The sequence below is a fragment of the Dasypus novemcinctus genome, chromosome 25 (assembly GCF_030445035.2).
Source record: "Dasypus novemcinctus isolate mDasNov1 chromosome 25, mDasNov1.1.hap2, whole genome shotgun sequence".
NCBI lineage: Eukaryota > Metazoa > Chordata > Mammalia > Cingulata > Dasypodidae > Dasypus > Dasypus novemcinctus.
Window position 1 is genome coordinate 62,335,789 of NC_080697.1, and position 21,183 is coordinate 62,356,971.

Here is a 21,183-nt window from a genome sequence, read left to right on the forward strand (position 1 = left end):
CCAGTCGCACCGGATCAAGACCCACCCTGATTCAGTTTGCCCTGGGCTCTACTGTTAAAAATACCATCTCCAACAGTCCTCTTTACAAACAGGTTCATACCCACAGAACCAGAGTTAGGACTCAAACACGTCTTTACGGGGGAACATGGCTTTTATCCATAACAAAGTTTTTTACCCACTTTTAACTGGATTGTCTTTTGGTTGCTGAGACCACTATTTATTTATTTTAACCCCTTTTAATAGACCTTTTATAGAACAGTTTTAGGTTTACAGAAAATTTATATAGAAAGTATAGAGTTCCATGTATATCCTCTTCCCACCTCTACGGTTTCCCCTATTATTACCGTCCTGCATAATTTGGTACATTGGTTACAATTGATGAACCAATATTAACACATCCCATTATCTAAAGCCCATAGTTTACATTAGAGTTCACTCTCTGTGTTCTACTTTCCCATGGGTTTTGACAAATGCACAATGTCATGAATCACCATTATAGTATCACACAGAACGGTTTCACTGCCCTAAAAACAGCCTTGCTCCGCCCATTTGTCCTTCCCCTCCCTTCCCCTGAACCCTGGCAACCACTGTTCCTTTTCCTATCTCTATAGTTTTGTCTTTTCCAGAAGGCCGAATGGCTGTAATTATACTGTACGAAACCTTTTCCCACTGGCTTCTTTCTCTCAGCAATATGCATTTAAGGTTTCTCCGCGTCTTTATGTGACTTGCTAGCTCATTTCTTTTTATTGCTGAATGATACTCCATTGTGTGGATGTACCAGAGTTAGTTTCTCCATTCACTTGTTGAAGGGTATCTTGCTTGCTTCCAATTTTGGAAATTATGAATAGAGCCACCATAAATATGCATGTGCAGGTTATTGTGTGAAATAGGTTTTCAGCTCATTTGGGTGAATACGGAGGAGCAAATTGTTATATCGTATGATAAGCCTATCTTTAACTCTATAAGAAACTGCCCAACTGTCTTCCAAGTGCCTGTACCATGTTGCATTCCCACCAGCAATGAGTGAACGATGCTGTTGCTCCACATCTTCACCAGCATTTGGTGGTGTTGGTATTTTGGATTTTAGTCAATGTAATAGGCGTGTAGTAGTATCTTAACCATTTTAGTTTTTAGATTTTTTTGTTTGTTTCATGGACAAGAGAGATTGATAACATAACAAATGTGTTTTTCAAAAAGAAGAAAGAAGAAATAAGGATACCAAATTTTTTACTTAGCATTACTTGGGATTTTCAATGTAGTAATCAAGGTTTTCAATGTGGAAATTTTGGTTTTAAGGCTTAATCCGGTGTTAGAAGTGCAGGCATTTTTTTTTTTAAATTTATTTATTTATTTATTCCCCCTTCCCTTCCCCCTCCCCCTGCCCTGCTGTTTTTGCTGTCTGCATCTATTCGCCGTGATCTTCTCGCCGTGATCTTCTGTATCTATTTCTCTTTTTGGTCTTCTCATTTTCTCTCCTCCAGGATTCACCGGGACTCTATCTGGGGACCTCTGATGGGGAGAGAGGTTCCCTGTCAATTGCACCAGCTCAGTTCCTGGTCTCTGCTGCACTTCACCTTGACTCTCCCCTTGTTTCTCTCGTTGTGTCATCATCTTGCTGCGTGACTCACTTGCAGACACTGGGTCACCTCACGGGCACTCAGCTTGCTGCGCAGGCACTCGGCTTGCCATGCGGGCACTGGCTCACCGTGTGGGCACTGACTCACTGCGCAGGCACATTTTCTCTTCTTTTATACCAGAGGCTCCAGGGATCAAACCCGGGTCCTCCCATATGGTAGGTGGAGGCCTATCCCTTGAGCCACATCCACTTGCCCAGGCATTATTTTAAAGTATCTGGACACTAAGAGATAAGACATAATGCAAAATTTATTCAATGATAGACACCCCAAAAGTATTTTATATTTGGCCATAGTATGTCATTTTTGTTTGTACATTTGTACATGGTTCTGTCTGATGTTCTATACAACAGGAAACAAAATAAGAGAAAACTGAAAGCTCTTCAACTTCACTATTCCATGCTACCACTTAACCCCTTTTCTCTCAAATCTTCCCTGCCCTTCAAGCCCTATCATAAAGGCAATTGCCTCTCAATCAGTAGAAAACATCAGCAGGGGAAGTACTTTAGTTTAAGAGAAAGCATCTCAAACTTTCTCTCAGCCTCTGCCATGTTGTTAACAGAAATAATATAGCATTATAAAATGAAATGAAGTCGGTTGATGTGAACCAAAAGCAGGTCCTTTTCCAATGCTCTTCCAAGACCAATTCCTGAGACACCAGGTGTCAAAGAGAGAAGGAGGTTTTATTTTTATTACAGAAGTTGTGAACCTTCAAAACAATCATGCACATGTGTAGAATTCACACAACACTCCTCCATCAACACACCACACCATCGTGGAACATTCGTTACAAACTATGAAATAATGTCATCAGCCTTACCAGGAACTATGGTCCTTAGCATACATTTGGCATATTTTTTCCATAACCCCCTAATATTAACACAGCACATCTTTTGCATTGATGCAAGAATATTACAGTATTGCTGTTAACTGTAGTCCATAGGTTACATTAACTGTATTTTTTTTAATTTGCTAGCACATAACAAGGAGCTCAGTTGGCCTAAGGCCTAAAAGTCTGTCTCCCTGAGTTTGAGGGTTTTTATAGGTTTCAGATGGGAGGGTGGAGTGGTCACAATTTCAACAGAAATAACCGTAAATAAAGGTAAGCTCAGCTAGCATGATCAGCACAGTAGCAGAGCTTAGTTTGAAATGACCGTATACATGGGGCAAGGTACGTCTAGCCAGTGTCAGGAATTTCAGGTCTTTTGGCTATGCTAGAATATCCTGGAGAATAAAAAACATCTAATGATTCAGGAATCACCATCGTTTGTTCTTAACTCTCAATTACAACTCTTCCCTGTCTGTTTTGTACAGTTCCCTCAATCTAGAGTTATATCACTTTTAAGTTGCTGGAAACAACCATAATCAAAGTTAAAATTCAGAAGAGAACCTGGGAAAAATATTTTGGAAATTGCATGATAAATAAAGGGTCCCTACAAATCAATAAGAAAAAATGGGTTAATATAAGAATGAGAAATATAAATGACCAATAAGGATATAAAAATTCTCTATTTCACTAAAGTCAGAGAAATGCAAATTAAAACAATGAGCTCCTCCCCACCCATTGTCAGTGTGACAAAAATGGAAGAGATAAATAATATCCAGTTTAAGTAAAGATTGGCATGGAGGGGATACTCTTAAACATAATTTTAACTTTTTAAAATGGTAAAGACTTTTTAAAGACAATTTGACACAATCTATTGAAATTTAAAATGCACATACCCTGTCAACCTATAATTCTACTTCTATGTATCTATGCTAAAGAAATCATGAAAAAACATGTACAAAGACACTAATCGCAGCATTTATTTTTGTATTGGAGGGAATCTAATTGTCATGAGTAGTAAATTGAGGAAATGGATCATGGTATATCCTTCCTACCATGAACGAATGAGAAAACCTGCCTGCTGTAGAATTCATTACCTATCAGGACATATACAGTGTATTTGGTGTTTTTTAATCTGCCGCATTGTATTTAATGGGATGGGTATATTCTCATTTATTTAACTGGTTCTCTATTGATGGATGGACGTGCATGTCAATGCATAGAAATACATGAACGTCCAACTGAACAGTGGTCATCTCTGGGGAATAGAGTAAGATGTGATGGTGAGGAGTGTTTAAAAAGAATTTTTGTGTTTAATTTTAATATGTACCGTTTTTGAAACTTTTAAAACAAGAATGTGGGAAACAGGTATGGCTCAAGTGATATGGCCTCCGCCTACCATATGGGAGGACCAAGGTTCGATCCCTGGGGCTTCCTGGTGAAAAAGAAGAGGAAGTGTGCCTGTGCTGTGAACCAGTGCCCACACGATGAGCCGAGTGCCTGTGCAGTGAGCCAGTGCCCATGCAAGTGAGTCACGCAGCAGGATTATGATGCAACAAAAGAGAGACAAGGGGAGAGTTAAGGTGACGCACAGCAGAGACCAGGAGCTGAGGTGGCACAATTGATAGGGAACCTCTCTCTCCACATCAGAGGTCCCTAGGATCAAATCCCAGTGAAACCTAGAGGAGAAGAAATGAGAAGACAAAAAGAGAAATAGATACAGAAGATCACACAGCGAATGGACACAGACAGCAAAAACATCAGGGTGGGGAAGGGGAAGAAAAATAAATAATTAAATTTAAAAAAAAAACAAGAATGTATTCATTCTCTAATTGTGAGATTGAATTTTAGATACTTTTTTTTTTAAGATTTATTTATTTATTTAATTTCCCCCTGCCCCCGGTTGTCTGTTCTCTGTGTCTATTTTGCTGCATCTTGTTGTCTTGTTTCTTTGTCCGTTTCTGTTGGCGGCGGCGGCACAGAAGTGTGGGCGGTGCCATTCCTGGGTAGGCTGCACTTTCTTTCACGCTGGGCGGCTCTCCTCACGGGCGCACTCGTTGCGTGTGGGGCTCCCCCACGCGGGGGACACCCTTGCGTGGCACGGCACTCCTTGCGCTCATCAGCACTGCGCATGGGCCAGCTCCACACGGGTCAAGGAGGCCCAGGGTTTGAACTGCGGACCTCCCATGTGGTAGATGGACGCCCTAACCATTGAGCCAAGTCCGTTTCCCCGAATTTTAGATACTTTGACCCCAAAACACAACCAGATTAAAATGATAAATAATCAAAAAGTCACAACCTCCCACTCCCTCACTCCTCCTTAGCTTTTCCTTGCCGTTCAGTGTGAGATGAGAGTAGAACCTGAAGGCTCGAGAAACCATCCTTACTTCCTGAAACTGCAGCAAGAATCCTTGTAACAACTATCCTGAAAATAGGATTTTCTCAATTAGTCAAAAAGGGCCTGTAATTATATCACAGCGTAAGTGATAGGAGCGTAAGTGAGAGGAGGATAGGAGAATAATAGCCCTAACTGCTCCCCAATCTTACACATGGGACTCCTTGATACGATATTATTAGGGTTTTTATATGAGATGTGATGCAAGAGATGGAGATTATCAAATTCCTGCACTGTTAACTCTTCATGGGTCATCTACTTTTTGGATAGTTCCTAACACCTTTTAAATTCCAAAAGGATCCCCTCCTACTCTTAAGCATTCTTCTGAGTCAGTTACCCACTTTAAGCTGGTTGGAGTTGAAGGAATGCAAATTAGCTTTCTATTAGCCTAAGCAAACACAATCAGACAGAAAAATCCCTTGAGGTAAAAAACACCTCTCACAGCCAAACATAGATTATTTGTGACTATTGTAATTAGAAAAATAAATGAGGAACCAATTTAATTGTCACTTTAATCTCTAGAGGAAATGCTTTAACATTTTTCTTTATGGATTTCTTTAGTATTGTATAATCCTAATGTTCTTTTATATTCATTTAAAATCTCTCATTCTGTTACCTGAGCCCATTCTCTTTGGGAAGGCATCAAGAAAAGTAAATGAGATAACCTTAGTCATTTTAAATGTACTTTCTCTCCTTGCCAATATATAAACATTGTTATGATTTTTCTTAATTTTTTTGCGTATATCTTCTCTTCATATTGACTTAACCCATACTCTTATTTTTAACATCTCCATGGTATTTTATAATAATAGCTCCTATGTCTGTGTTGAGCCATGCCCCTGCATTAGGAATGTTGCTGTTCTCACCCAGCCCCGCAATGTAAATAGAATTATTCTTAACCTGTAATGGAGGAAACAGACTGAGAGAGGTTGTTAGAGGGGGACTGAGATTTATATTCAGGCTTGCCCTCTCCCAAGCCCATCATCTATCCACACTGCCATACTTCTACTTAGGCTGAAATATTGCAGTTTGTTTAGCTGATCCCCTACTACCAGGCATTTTGGCCTGTTTTCTTCTTTTACATTGATAATAGTAACTCGTGAAAATCTTTCTGTAACCATAAACACCCTGGGTCCCTAGCAGGCAGTCTGTGCAGAGTCCCGTGGCCCAGTCCCAAAGTATGAAATACGAACTCCAGCCTCATTTTGTCTCTCAAAGAAACATGACAAGGGATCCATTTCAAAACCCATAATGATTCTTCTCAAACCTCCTTCCTTCATGCCCCAGTTTTCTCATTCTATAACTACAGAAGAGGCAATCCATTCTGAATCCCAAAATGCAGCATCATGCAAAAGCCATGCTGATCTTCTAGCACCCACTGCCCCTCCACGGCTCTTTATCACATAGATCAGTTCCCCTTTTTAAACTTTATTTTATACATTTAATAATTGAAAATACAAACAATTAAAACTAAAAAGAAAACACAGTTGAATAAAAACATTTCTCAATTAAATGTACTGGATGCATATAAATTTTTCTTTTAAATGATGCAATGTGTTACACTGTTGTAGAAGTCGAGAGAGGTTCAATTATTTGTGTATAGACAGGCCAGGACTCAGGAATAATTTTGGGAAGGAAAAAAAGATTTATTTACAACCAGCCGGGCTCAGAGCTTCATGTTCAAAATCTGAGCCCCAAACAGGAGTTTTAAGTTCTTTTTATACAGAGGAAGAGCCAAATGGCTTTTGTTTCGGTGCTCAATAAGCTTGAATTAACATATATCTTCCACATCCTAGGTAAGCTTTTAGCACATTTGGTTTGCATTTTCCCTGAATATTTAAAGTTTATAGCGTTTGCATTGCTAAGCTGTTTTTACCAAGGGCAGGGCTGCAGCTCTCACTGTCCCACACCCACAGCTCAGGACACACAGCTCAGGTTATCTACAAAGAGATGACCAGCCCCCTGCGCCCCATAGCCCACATCAGCACACTACATTTGGCTCATGGTAATGCAATCATTCCGTGAGTTCCGGTTTTGGCCTCGTCCTTTCCCTGGCTTTAGCCTCTCTGGCTTCCTCCCTCCTGCTCTCCTCTTCTGCTCAGCTCTTTTCCTCCCTTCCTCTCCTCCTTCTAATAGTACATCTCGAAGGAGCTGGAAGTTGTCTATTGTGGGAGATGGAAATAGGGATTGTGTAGAAACGGGTGGGAGAAATCAGGTAACATCCAACATTAATACATTTTATTCCTGCGGTATTTGTAAATTTTTTGTGCGGTTTTTAATTTTGTTTTAAGGGTCTTTCTTTTCTTGAGTTATAGCTCCAAAGTAAGATTCTTCAGTCATTGAAAGAGCTCATAATAGTGAAGAGTTTTAATTTTTAAAAATTCCTACTGATTTTTAAAAATGCCTTGTCTGGTTATGATGAAGTTGGCTTCTCATGAGCTGTCTCTTAGTTTGCCACGGGGCTGCCCACGCACAGTGCCAGCACAGGGCTGGCTTCTGTAACGGGAGTTTTATTGAGGGTAGACGTTTACAGTTCTGAGGCCAGGAAATGTCCAGCTCGAGGCCCCATCGGCGCGCTCTCAGCAGAGTCAGCTCCCGGTGCCCCTGGGGTCCTGCCACGTGCCCGCAGCTCCCACCACCCCTCTGGAATCTGCCGCCTCCGGAGCTCAGCGGGGACCGCCGGGCCAGGGCTCCTCTCAGCCTCGCCGTCCGCTTTCCTCCAAGTCCAGCTGTGAGCGCTCAGATGTGTGGCTCGTCTCCCCGGCCCGAGCTGCTCGTGGCCCCTCTTGGGGGCTTCACACTGAAGCTTGGGGCTTGGTCCCGAGTCCCCTCTCACGTGGCAGGCCCAGAAAAGGTGTCTCCCTCCCTTTTCTGTGGCCTCTGTGTCTGCATTTACGTAAAGCCCCAGGAAGAGGGCAGAACCCCAGCTGAGGCTCCCTCAGTGCGGTGGTCCAGGGTCCACAGGGCTCCACACCCACGGGAGCAGATTAGTTCAAGAACATAATCTTTTTTCTTTTTGGGATTCATAAAATAACTTCAAAAAAAAAAAACAACTTCAAACTATCATGGCATGTAAAAATAAAATAGTAAAGAAAAGATTTAGACTTCTGGCAAAGCGGCTGCTCAACTGGTAGCTGTTCTCTTAGGAGCTTTTCTTTTGGTTTTTGCCCAGTCCCCAAGTTCTCACCTTTGGTCAGTCACTGTTCTTAGACTGGTTTAGGTGAATCTCTAGGGAAAATTGTGAAGTTGATTATCCTGGCATTTCTAGCCCTCTCTGGCACCCTTTTCCAGGCCCTCCGGCAGTGTCCCCGTTGTTAGCGCTTCCTCTCCCATCTCGTTACTCATCTGCAGGGTGGTGACCGTTTAATTCGTGCTCCTTTTTCTCGGGGATTTTTGCCTGTTATACCTTATCTCCTACTGTGAATGCGCAGCTTTGTTTCTGGGACTGGAGTTTTAAGCACTGACGAGCTACTGCAGAAATTATTTGGGCAGGGGCAGCTGCTGAGATGCCTTCTCTTGAAGCTGTATTTCATGAGCACATATTTTCTCAGCACGTCAGTCAAGTTAGGTCCCAACTTGCTGCTCTTATATAACTGCTCGTTCTGAGGTTAGATGCACTTGTGGGCGCACTGAGTCTTTGCACGTGTTCCCACGTAAATATGAGAGGGTGGAGAGCCGCCAGGGAAAGAAACGCAAGATGTTCATTAGAAATAAACTGCTGGACTCACCTTCCTGCCTTTCTCTTCTCTTCCTCCTAACGAATTTCTAGTTTCAGACTAAACCTGGGGTTGTTGGTGGTTTTTTCCCTCCAGTTTGACAAATGGACAGACTCTCAGAGGAGACAAATCCTGACGGGCCTGCTGGAACGCTGCTCCTTGTCACAGCAAAAGTTCTGCTGGCGACAGCTTCAGGAGAAGATCCCCGCAGATGCCCTGGACTTCACCGCCGCCCTGCCCCGGGTGCTGTCTTTGTACATCTTCTCCTTCCTGGACCCCAGAAGCCTCTGTCGCTGTTCACAGGTAAAGACGAGAAGCAGCTTGTCCGGTTTTGTGAGAACAGCTTCGAAAATTTTAGAACTTGAATAACATAAAAAAACTGCACATGCACAAAACCAGAAAATAGATGAGATGGTCACGTGGTGTATTTAACCTGTGTAGTTTGACATCAACTCTACCTTGACATGTAGCGATCAGAGCAGGGGGACAGGGAAGACGCCCTCAGTGTCCACAGTGTCAGCTGTCGGGCGGTTCGAGCACGTGCAGAGCTGTTCAGCAGGACAGGCTCACGCCAAGTAGCACACCCACCAGCAGGTCCCAGACCCTGCACTCGGGCCATTCATCACCAGGAAAGCTTAGAGCGGATGCTGATGCCATAACAGTTACAAAGAATACGAGAGGGGCTGGTGTGGCTCAGCGGTTAGCGCCAGCTCCCCATGTGCATCCCGGATTCAATCGCCAGCCCTGAACCTCAAAAAAAAAAGATGAGGCTGCAGAGACCACAGCACACTTTGGAGAGGAGCTGGCCGTTGTTTTCTTCCAAGCAATTCCATTGTTTATTATGGGGAAGTTAAATGTTACAGACCTTTATGTAAACTGTAAAACTGGTAGTCACTTTGTTGAATTTTTTCATAGAGTCGAATAAGACCAGGAATTACCTGTTACTGTGCATTTACGTGTAAGGTGCTAACTTTAGTTTAAAAAAAAAAAAAAGAATGCACTGAGAAAGGAAGATTATTCAATACATGGTGTTGGGACAATTCGACAGCTATCTAGAAAAACAGAATTCCAACAAGATAAAAGATTTATGTGACACCAAAGAATACCATTAAAATACTCAAGGAAAACCTTTTTATAGGGCATACTTTTACAGTATTCCAAAATTCCCAAAAGCCTTAAAAGAAAGTAGACAATTTTAAATCTTTCTTTTATCACAAGCAAAAATGAAGAAAGCAAGATTTTAAATTGTGACTTTATAAAAATTTCTCTGTGGAAAAAAAATGCCATAAATAAAGTCACAATAAACAGAGAAAAACATGTTGCAAACAAAGGGCTAATTTCCTTATTTTTTTTAAGACCACCTATAAATCCAAATTTTTAAAAAAGAATCAACAACCAGCAGAAAGATGAACAAAGGAAATGAACAAATAGATGACAGAAAAAGAAATTTAGATGTCTCTAGAACTTGTAAGCTGCCTGCCATTGTTCATGAATCAGATTGATTGAAATTTTTTTTAAAATGACACTATTCTACATATTAGTGAGAATGAGGGGAAACAAGAAGTTTCATATATTTTTGGCAGCTAAATTGATGCAACTGCCTTGGGAAATAATGAAAATTTTAAATAAAAATTTGCTTTCAGGCAGTAGTTTCAGTTCTTGGAATTGATCTGACGTGTATGTGTCAACATGTGCAAAAATTGTCTATATAAGGATATTCACTGCAGCAATGTTCGTAATAGCAGAAGGTTGGAAACAACCTAAATGTCCATTATTAGGGGACTGGTTAAATAAATTACAACAATCCCCAAGATATATTATTAGTGAAAAGAGCAAGGTGCGTATTGTGTTCCCATTTTGGAAAGAAAAAAAGAATATGTACATATTTGTTTATATAAATAGAATATTTCTGGAATGACATGCAGAAAACTGGTTATAGTGGCTATAGGGAGGGGAACTGAGTGACTAGAGGACAGGGATGGGAGAGAATTACTTTTTTATAGTACGCCCCTTTGTTTTATTTGAATTTTGTATTAATATATGCATATTACCTATTCAAAAAATAAAATATTTTAAGAGAACAATTCAATAGAATATCATAGTCATATTACAAATTATTAATATGCAGCCATTAGAAAACATGCTTTTAAAGATAATTAACATCAAAGATGCTTATGTGTAAAATGATGTAGGTAAGATTTCAAATTGTAGATATATTAATAGTTTCACAATTATGTTTTGTACATGCCTAGGAAAAAGACTGAAAGGAAAAGAACTTCACTAAATTGTTAATAGTGGGCATCTCTGAATGATGGGATTATGACTTGTTTTTCATCGAACATTCCAGAATTTTTGAAGTTTTTCACAACGGGAATGTTATCACTAGATGGAAAAGTTGTTTGGAAAAATGAGTGCTACAGTCTCTAGACACTATACGTCAATCTTGCAAAACCTCAACTTTATCTTTTCTTCCCACTCCTGACTGTGAGGAAGACCTAAGCGTTCTTTAGCTAGATTTTAAGTAAACAGTCACTGCACAGAATAAGCCTTGAGCGGTTTAGGAAAGGGCAAGGATCTCACGACTTCAGAAGCGCTGGCCGCCTCCCAGGGCTCCTCCTTCCCCTCTCTCCTTAAAACACAAAACAAAAGACAAAACACAAAAAAAGAGAAAACAAACAAGAACCTCATCAACCTGGAAAAAGAAATTGCTCACGTCCCCAGGTCAGCAAGACCTTCGGAAAAGGAGAGAAGGAGCGAAGCCTGCCCTCCTTGGGTGCCTCTGCCAGGCTAGCACGTGGAGGGCCGGGCGGGCGCCCTCGGGGTTCAGGCAGAGCAGACGCGCCAGCCGTGCACCTGCAGGCGCCGCGGAGCCCCGCCCAGCGCCCCGCGCCTGCGCACGCGCGACCGGCCCTCAGCGACGCTCCCCTGCGGCCGAGCACTGAGCACCGCGCTGAGCGCGAGGCCCGCAGCAGCGAGGGAGAGCCGGGGAGGAAGGCAGCAGCCGCACGCGCAGAGGGCCAGGGCCGCCGCGCTCGTGGTCCGCTTCTTTTTGTGCTCAAAATTATTATTTAATTAATCTTGAAAAAGAGGCTGGTTTTCCAAGGATGGAATTCCATAAGTTTGGGTTTGAAAGTTAGGAAATGTCATCTTTGCAGCTCTTACAGCTAAGGCATAGAACCCCTAGTCTCAATTTTGTATATGAATTTGCCCCCGGTTTCCGGCAAGCCTTACTCAAAACCTGCGGTGAATTATATTGTAAATACTGCTGTACCTCCACCCTTAGCTGAATGTGTGGGGTCGACCATGATGCTATGGAAATAGAGCATACAGAACAAATACTTTATGCTCTATGGAAGCCTTGAGACTAGAGAAGTCTTGGCATATATAGTATGCTCATTGCATTTCGTTTATAAAACTTATATTTAGTTAAAGCATAAGAATGGAGGAAAAGGGAAGCATAAAAGAATAAACATCATGCAGAACAGAGTTTGCATATACTTCATGTGACTTTCATATGATTTCAGGAACCTTCAAGGACTTCCAAATCAATCTGGTTTAGTTTCCTAATTCATGAAATGGGAGTAATTTATGCTTACTTCCGTACGTTGTAATTATGATGGTTAATAGATGCTCAATAAATATTAGTTGACTCTGATTCTAAGTCTAAATTAACATTTAAGATAAGTCATTCTGCTTGGATAGGAAATACTTAAGCTAAGAGGAAATTAAGCTACAGTTCTGAGGAACAGGACAAAAAACTTGGCGACAGGGTGACAATCAAAACCTAGAAAAAGTGAGTGTGTAAACTGAGTTGCTTTGTTTTGTTTAATTGTTCCAGGTGAGCTGGCATTGGAAGAACTTGTCTGAGCTGGATCAGCTCTGGATGCTCAAATGTTTACGATTTAACTGGTACATCAATTTCTCTCCAACCCCCTTGGAGCAGGGTGTATGGAAAAAGCACTATATTCAAATGGTGAAAGAACTTCACGTTACCAAGCCTAAGGTAAGTAGGATGTAAAAAGCAACTAACTTAAAGTATCAACTGTTAAGATTATAAATTACCAGACTGAAAGCTGGAGAAGCTGGGTAGTTCAAAGGAAATATGTTAGGAAATCAAAATTCTTCTTTTCAAGATGCACATGTCAGTTGAGAGTCCTCTTTCTGACACCTCCAGACCAGCACTTGGGGTGTGGAGCCCCTCCCTCTGTCCAGTGTCCTTGACACTCTATATCTGACTCAGACACCAGACAGTTCTGACCCCTGGGCTCTGTGGATACTCTGCAGTTTTAGTTAGTTATGGATGATCACGGTTTATTTACTAGTTCAGATTTTCGGTAGTTCTACCAGGTGAGCTGAAGTTTATTTTTGTACCATTTATAAGGAAAAGTTTTCCTAGTAAATTAGTAATTAGAGAAGTCATAATGGGCATATTGAAGTTCTTTACAAACTAGAAACTAAGCAATATAGAACATTCACCTTGTAGTCCTCATAAGTAAATAATACAAGTATTTTTTTCTAGTGACTCTCTATGCATTATAACAAACGTTTATGTTCATTCTTACAGTCACAGTTAATTAGATAATTAGATAATCTATAGGAAATTTTTGTGAACCTTTTCTTTACAACATGATATACACTTGCAGAGTTCATCATTTTATTGATGAGTTTCTGAAAAAAATATGTGTAAATTAAATTTTTAAATGATTTTTGAAACCTTAGGAGGATCATATTCTATTTTTTAAATTCTGTAGTGAATCCTTTAATATTGAAGAATTCTTTTGAAATATGGATAGGAAACTTCTAACGTTCTCATTTAGGTTTAGGTTTTATTGTTTTCCTAAAGTAGTATCCATATGCATATAATGTAGTGATAAGCTATGCAGAATTGCTATTGTTATCATTGCAATGATAAACTAACCTTTTTGATTTCAGTAACTGGTAAAAGCTCGAGGAACTTTTTAAAATTTCTATTTGTTTGTGTATTTATGTATTTTTAGGAGGTACCAGGGTTTGAACCCAAGACCTCGTACGTGGGAAGCAGGCGCTCAGCCTGTGACCTACACCTGCTCCCATGAACATTCCTTTAAAAAAGAAAATTTTAATCTGCAATGAGGGAAAAATTTCTTTAAAAATTACCACGACTGTGGCTTCTGTTCCCTAAGGCTTTCCCTGTAGCTCTTTCTCACCTGGGACAGGCCTTGGCTGAGGGCACTGAAGCTCACACTGTCCGGGGCGGAGGAGAGAAAATGACGAGCCAACCTGAAGAGCGAAAAGAGAGTCTGAGTTCTTCACATCAAACTGACTTTAGTGCGTTGTCTTTAGCAAAAACTCTTTTTCCACAAAATATTTATGCATAAATCTATTTAAAATGACTGAGTTCTATTGCAAGAAAAATTCCACCTCTTTGCTTAATATTAAATTGTTATTATATTAAACTTAAGTTTATCCATTAAAGAAATAGACCTAAATCAGAAAGACTAGTGTTAATAAAATAAAATGATTCATATATCAGTTAAGGAGACCGAAGTCAGAAAGACTAAAGTTATTTAAAGTCATTTGGCTAAAGTTAGCAAAATCAGCTGTAAGTACTATATACACTTGTATAATTGATATAATTCCCTGTGAGGATGTTCCAGTGGCAGTGAACCCAGGCAACCACTATCACAGAGTGTAATTTACCGTCCCTCAAGGAACTTCGCCACCCCCTTTTCTCAATACCTTGTATCTGAATGTGCTTTAGCAGAGCTTTTGAAAGCATGTCATGAGTAGGTAAGAGTGGTTAATGCTAATTTCCCTGACCTGAGAATATTAGACTAGAATGCACTTTATTGCTGTCTGTGAGGCTAGAAAAGTAAGAGTAAATTACATCACCATCCCAGCGTCCACAGGATGGAGGAATAGAGTATGGATTAGAGTGGACTTACTGGTATTCTATTCTGGAACTGTTGTGACTAGTAATGAAAGAAAATGCAGCACTGATGTGGAGAAAGTGGCCATGGTAGCTGCTGAGGGTAGGGAGAGGGAAGAAGAGATATGATGTGGGGGTGTTTTCAGGACTTGGAGTTGTCCTGGGTGGTACTGCAGGGACAGATGGTGGACATTGTATGTCCTGCCATGGCCCACTAGGTGGACTGGGGGAGAGTATAGACTGCAATGTAGACCACTGTCCATGTGGTGCAGCAGTGCTCCAAAATGTATTCACCAAATGCAATGAATGTCCCATGATGATGAAAGCAGTTGTTGATGTGGGAGGAGTGGGGTGAGGGGGATGGGGGGGTATATGGGGACCTCATATTGTTTCAATGTAACATTAAAATAAATAAATAAAGAAAAAAAAAGAGTAAATTAAACCCAAAGTAGAAGGAAAAGAAATAATAAATGTAACAGCTGAAAGCAATGATATTGAAAACTGATAATAGAGAAAATCAATGAAACCAAAGCTGTTTCTTTGAAAACATAAATAAAATATATAAGTTTCTAGGTCAACCTATCAAGAAAAAAAAGGGAAACAACATAAATTACTAATAATTAAAGAGGGGTCATCATTAAGATCTTACAGACAACAAAAAGATAATGACAGGGCGGCAGACTTGACCCAGTGGTTAGGGCGTCTGTCTACCACATAGGAGGTCCGCGGTTCAAACCCCGGGCCTCCTTGACCCATGTGCAGCTGGCCCATGCGCAGTGCTGATGCACGCAAGGAGTGCCCTGCAACAAAGGGGTGTCCCCCGCATAGGGGTGCCCCATGCACAAGGAGTGCGCCCTGTAAGGAGAGCCACCCAGCGTGAAGGAAAGTGCAGCCTGCCCAGGAATGGTGCCGCACACATGGAGAGCTGACACAAGATGACGCAACAAAAATAAACACAGATTCCCGTGCTGCTGACAATAACAGAAGCGGACAAAGACGCAGCATACAGAGACAGAGAACAGACAACCGGGGTGGGGGGGGGGAGGGGAGAGAAATAAATAAATAAATCTTTAAAAAAAAAAAAAGATATGTGGGTAAAATATTTTTTAAAAAAAAGATAATGACAGAATCTTATGAACAAATGTCTCTTACTAAATTTGATAATCTACATGAAATGGACAAAATCCTCTGAAAAAACAAATTATGAAAACAGAATCAATAAGAAATAGAAAACATGACTAAATCTATGTCAATTTAAAAACTCATTTGTAATTTTAAAAATTCCCATAGAACTCCAAAGCCAGATAACTTTTTTGGTGAATTCTATTATATATTTAAGGAAGAAATAATCCTAATTCTGTATAAACTCTTTCAGAAAATAGACAAAGAAGAAACACTTCCCAACTCATTACCCTTACACCAAAACCAAAGACTTTACAAGAAAACAAAACAAAACAAAACAAAAAGCAACTGGCCATTATCCTTCAGGAGCACAGATACAAAAATTCCTTTAAAAATTAACAAGTTAAATCCAGTATTATATAAAAAGAATAATGCATAATGGCCAAGTGGGGTTTAATCCCAGGAGTGTAAGGTTGATACAACATTCAAAAATCAATTGATGCGAGGACTTCTGGGGAAGACAGTAGAGTCGGGAGCTCCAGAACTCCATCCTTCCACCAAAACAGCTATCAAACAGGAACACTGTAGCGACTCTTCTGAAGCTCCAGAGGACAGAACTCTAGACGTCACCAGTGGGAGAGGTCGACACAATACGGTAAAGACCTGCAAACAGCTCTCCCTCACACTGAGTGCTGGCGCCCATCTGTCACTCTCATGGCAGGCTGCAGGGTCCAGTCCCTGCTGCTGGCAGAAAAGGACATAAAAACCTCTTCCCCCCGCCCGGGGAAGCGGCTGTGGCTCAACTGATAGAGCGTCCGTCTACCATATGGGGGGTCCAGGGTTCGATACTCAGGGTGTCCTGCTCCATGTGATGAGCTGGCCCACGCACAGTGCTGCTGTGTGCAAGGAGTGCCCTGCCATGCAGGGGTGTCCCCCACGTAGGGGTGCCCCATGCACAAGGAGTGCACCCCACAAGGAGAGCAGCCCCGCGTGAAAAAAAAAAGCACAGGCCACCCAGGAGTGGCGCTGCACACACGGAGAGCTGACACAGCAAGATGACGCAACAAAAAAAGCAACACAGATTCCTGGTGCCACGTGACAAGAATGCAAGCACAAGGAGACACAGAAGAACACATAGCGAATGGACATAGAGAGCAGACAACAGGGGGGAAGGGGAGAGAAATAAATATTTTTTTAAAAATTAAACAAAACAAAACAAACAAAAAAACCTCTTCCCCAAGAACAGGGTGTGCACGGCTGATCACTGATCATGACTGTGGGTTAGTGGATTCAGATCTCGAGGGCCTGGCTTTGAGGGCAGCTGTTGTTTCAGTCCACTCCAGACAGAGGCAGCCACGGCTTCAGCCCTGCCTGGGCAGAGATTTGAAGACGCAGGGCTGTGGGGCAGTCGCCTGAAGGGCTGCATTTGCTGGTAGGCCGGGAAGACCCAGCTTTGGGGAGCAGGTGGAGACGCCCTTCCTGACCCCTCCCCAGGGCACTTTGAGATTGTCAGTGCCCACTTCATGGGTGGGTCGCTGGCCCTCTTTTCACTGGGAAAGACCAACTTGGGAAAGTCCTCTCTGGGGTAATCCTCCGCCCAGAATTCGCCCTGCAGGCAAAAGCAGCATGAGACGACAAAAGGAGTGTAAAAAACAAGAGGGGAGGCGGATGTGACTCAAGCAATTGGGCTCCCATCTACCGTGTAGGAGGTTCAGGGCTCGATGCCCAGGGCCTCCTGGTGAGGGCATGCTGGACCACGTGGAGTGCTGGTGCAGCAAGATGACGCAACAAAAAGAGACAGCGGAGAGATAAGAAGATGCAGCAGATCAGGGAGCTGAGGTGAAGCAAGAGAATAATCACCTCTCTCCCACTCCAGAAGGTCCCAGGATCAGTTCCCAGAGCCGCCTAATGAGAATGCAAGCAGACACGGAAGAACACACAGCGAATGGATGCAGAGAACAGACAATGGGCGGGAGGGGGAGGGGGGGAATAAATCTTTTTTAAAAAGCAATAAAACAAAAGAGGTGAGCAGTTTGGGACAAAAGCCTGTGGCTTCAGATACCCAGGAGAGGGAGGTTTGTCCCCTGGGAAAGAGAGGGGACCACCAAACTCTGGTAAGCATGGAAACTCTAAAACAACTAACAAACAAAAGCCCAGGACAAGACAGGGACCCAGTAAGACTGAAAATTGCACAGCGCATTCACCTTGGGCACACCTGCCTGATAGGACTGAACTTCACGTAATTCTGTCTTGTCACCAGCTAGTTACAAAATTTTTAAACTAGCACAGCTAGTTACAAAGTCAGGAAACAAATCTCAGAGTTAACATGCTAAAATATTTAAAATGTACAGTGTGTAACATGAGTACAAGACAAAAAAAAAGAGAAGGAACAGGAGATGATGGGCTATCCAGAGAAAAAGGATGAAAATAGAAAAAATACCAGAGAAAATGAAAATGTGGACATATGGAACAAAGCCTTTAAAAAATTATCTTAAAAATGCTCAAGGATATGAAGGAAGATGCAGAGAAAGAACTAAAGGATATAAGGAAAAAATGAGTAAGCAATATGATTTCTTAAGTAAAGAAACAGAAAATTTTAAAAGGAACCAAACAGAACTACTGGAGTTGAAGACCATAATAACTGAAATGAAAAACACCCAGAAGTTTAGAGAGCCAAATGGAACAAGTGAAGAAACAGTAACTTTGAAAGCACGGCGCTTGAAATGAGTCAGGCTGAGTTGCAGAAAGGAAAAAGAAATATTAAAAGTGAAAATAGCCTAAGACAGCTGTGGGACACCATCAAGTGCACCATATACACATTCTGAGGATCCCAGGAGAGAAAGTGAGAAAGGGGAAAAAGGAATAGTCAAATAAATAATGGCAAAGAACTTCCCAGACTTAGCAAGAGACGTGAATATGCACTTCCAGGAAGGTCAGAGGACACCAAGCAGGGTAACCAGGAAGAAAAGCACACTCCATTGTGTACTGATTATACCACCAAATGCAAAGGACAAGGAGAGAGTTCTCAGAATTGCAAGAGAAAATATACGTGTTACTTCAAGGGAATCCCAATAAGATCTACTGCTGATTTCTCACCAGAAACCATGGAGGCAAGAAGGCAGTGGGTTGAAATACTTAAAGTGATGAAGGAAAACAACTGCCAGCCAAGAATTTTATATCTGATGAGATTCTCTTTCAATAATGAGGGAGAGATTAAGACATTCTCAGATAAAAAAGCTGAGGAAGTTCACCTCCACCAGACCTGCCTTATAAGCAATGCTAAAGGGAGTTCTTCAGACTGAAATGCAGGGAAACTAGACTGTAGTTCAAAGCAGCATAAACTCAATATGGTACAATAAAAAAATAAATAAGTAAATAAAAAGTAGGTGTAGCAGTTTGATATTATTGATGAACTCCAAAAAGAAATATTGGATTATATTTGTAACCTGATCTTCTCCTCTGGGCATATTAGATTATACTGGATTCATAGGTTTACTTGATTAAGTAATCAGGTAGACCTCTTATGATAGTAGGGTGTTGAGTCCTCTTGGTGGGTGGGGACTCACAGATAAAAGACATGGCAAAGGACAGAGTTGAGGGGTTTTTGAGGTTGGAGTTTGATGCTGAAGCCTTAAGCTGGAGCCCCAGGAAAAGAGGAACCCAGGAAGCCTGAACCCTCACAGACGTCGGCAGCCATCTCGGTCCAACATGTGGAAATAGACTTTGGTGAGGGAAGTAAGTTAGGCTTTGTGGCCTGGTAACTGTAAGCTCCTATCCCAAATAAATACCCTTTATAAAAACCAACCAATTTCTGGTATTTTGCATCAGCACCTCTTTGGCTGACTAATACAATAGGTTTTAATGGAAGAGAGGGCCAAGAATGGTATAAGACTTACAAAGGTTAAATATTAGCAAAATGGCAGAAAAAAAGACCTGTGTTATCAGTAGTGATTTTAAAAGTAAATGGATGAAACTCTCCAGCCAAAAGGCAGAGATTGGCAGAATAGATAAAAAAGGCAAGCCCCAACGATTTGCTATCTATAAGACATTCACCTTAAAGTCAAAGATACAAGTAGGTTGGTGGTGAAAGAATGGGAAAAAATATACCATGCAAATAGTAGCCAAAAGTGAGGTAGGATAGCTATATTAATATTGGATAAAGTAGACTTTAAGTAATATGAGAGACAAAGATAGTCAGTATCTACTCATAAAGAGAACAATTCAACAGGATGACATAACAATTATAAATATATGTGCACCTAACAGCAAAGCTCCAAAATATATGAAACAAATACTGACAGATTTGAAGGGAGAAATTGATGGTTCTACACTAATAGTAGGAGACTTTAACACACCACTTGCAAAAATGAATAAAACATCTAGTCAGAAAATCAATAAGGAAGTACAGAACTTGAATGATACACTAAACCAACTAGACCTAACAGACATGTACAGAACACTGTATCCACTTTCTTCTTGAGTGCACATGGATCGTTCTCCAGGAGAGAGTATATGTTGGGTCACAAACAAGTCTCAATAGATTAAAAAGTACTGAAATCATACAAATGTATATTCTCTGACCATAACAGAATGGAGCTAGAAATCAGTAATGGGGAAAAAGAGAATATTCATGAATATGTGGAAACTAAATAACATACTCTTAAACAATCAATGGATTAAAAAGAAAAGTGAAATTAGGAAATATCTTGAGGTGAGAAAATGAAAATACAGCATACCAAAAATTATGGGATACAGCAAAGACAGTGTTGAGAGGGAAATTTATAGCTTTAATTGCTCACATTAAAAAAAGAATGACTTCGAGTGAGAGACCTAATCTCAAAACTGGAAGAACTAGAAAAAGAAGAGCAAACTAAACCCAAAGCAAGCAGAAGAAAGGAAAGAACAAAGATTAGAGCAGAGATAAATGAAATAGTAAACAAAAAACAATAGAATCAACAAAACCAAAAGTTGGTTCTTTGAAAACATCTACAAAATCAACAAACCTTTAGCTAGACTGACAAAGAGAGAATAAAATAACACAAATCAGAAATGAAAAGGAGACATTACTACTGACCCCTGCTGAAATACAAAGGACTGTCAGCAGATACGATGAACAACTGCATGCCAATAAATTAGATAACCTAGGTGAAATGGACAATTTCTTAAAAATGCAAACTACCTACATTGACTCAAGAATAAAGGGAAGCAGATGTGGCGCAACTGATAGAGTGTCCACCTACCATATAGGAGGTCCAGGGTTCGAACCCAGGGCCTCCTGGCACATGTGGTGAACTGGCCCATGCGCAAAGAGTGCCATGCCACACAGGGATGTCTTCCACATAGGGGTGCCCCATGTGCAAGGAGTGTGCCCCGTAATGAGAGCTGCCCCACACGGAAAGCACAGCCCACCCAGAAGTGGCACCACACACATGGAGAGCTGACGCAGCAAGATGATGCAAGAAAAAGAGACACAGATTCCCAGTGCCACCTGCACCTGATGAGAATGCAAGTGGACACAGAAGAACACACAGCGAATTGACACAGGAGAGCAGATGGGGGGGGGGGGGGAGAGAGAAATAAAA

At 41.2% G+C, this 21,183-nt stretch overlaps 1 protein-coding gene and 1 long non-coding RNA gene across 4 annotated transcripts in view; one reads left to right on the plus strand and one right to left on the minus strand.

Moving 5' to 3' along the window:
• The window catches only part of FBXO16 (F-box protein 16), an 86,428-nt gene that overhangs the window by 19,284 nt on the left and 45,961 nt on the right, over positions 1-21,183 (plus strand). For all 3 annotated transcript variants that reach the window (XR_011647420.1, XM_058288082.2, XM_058288080.2), the window contains exons 4-5: positions 8,668-8,874; positions 12,410-12,574. Coding sequence is in view for 2 of the 3 variants with exons in the window: in XM_058288082.2 (XP_058144065.1) it covers positions 8,668-8,874; positions 12,410-12,574 (372 nt within the window). In the remaining variant the exon portion in view is untranslated. The remainder of the gene's footprint in view (positions 1-8,667; positions 8,875-12,409; positions 12,575-21,183) is intronic.
• Positions 1-21,183, minus strand: part of LOC131276026 (uncharacterized) — a 55,859-nt gene that overhangs the window by 8,384 nt on the left and 26,292 nt on the right. The window contains exon 2 of the long non-coding RNA XR_009183513.2: positions 13,758-13,830. This is a non-coding gene — a long non-coding RNA (uncharacterized lncRNA). The remainder of the gene's footprint in view (positions 1-13,757; positions 13,831-21,183) is intronic.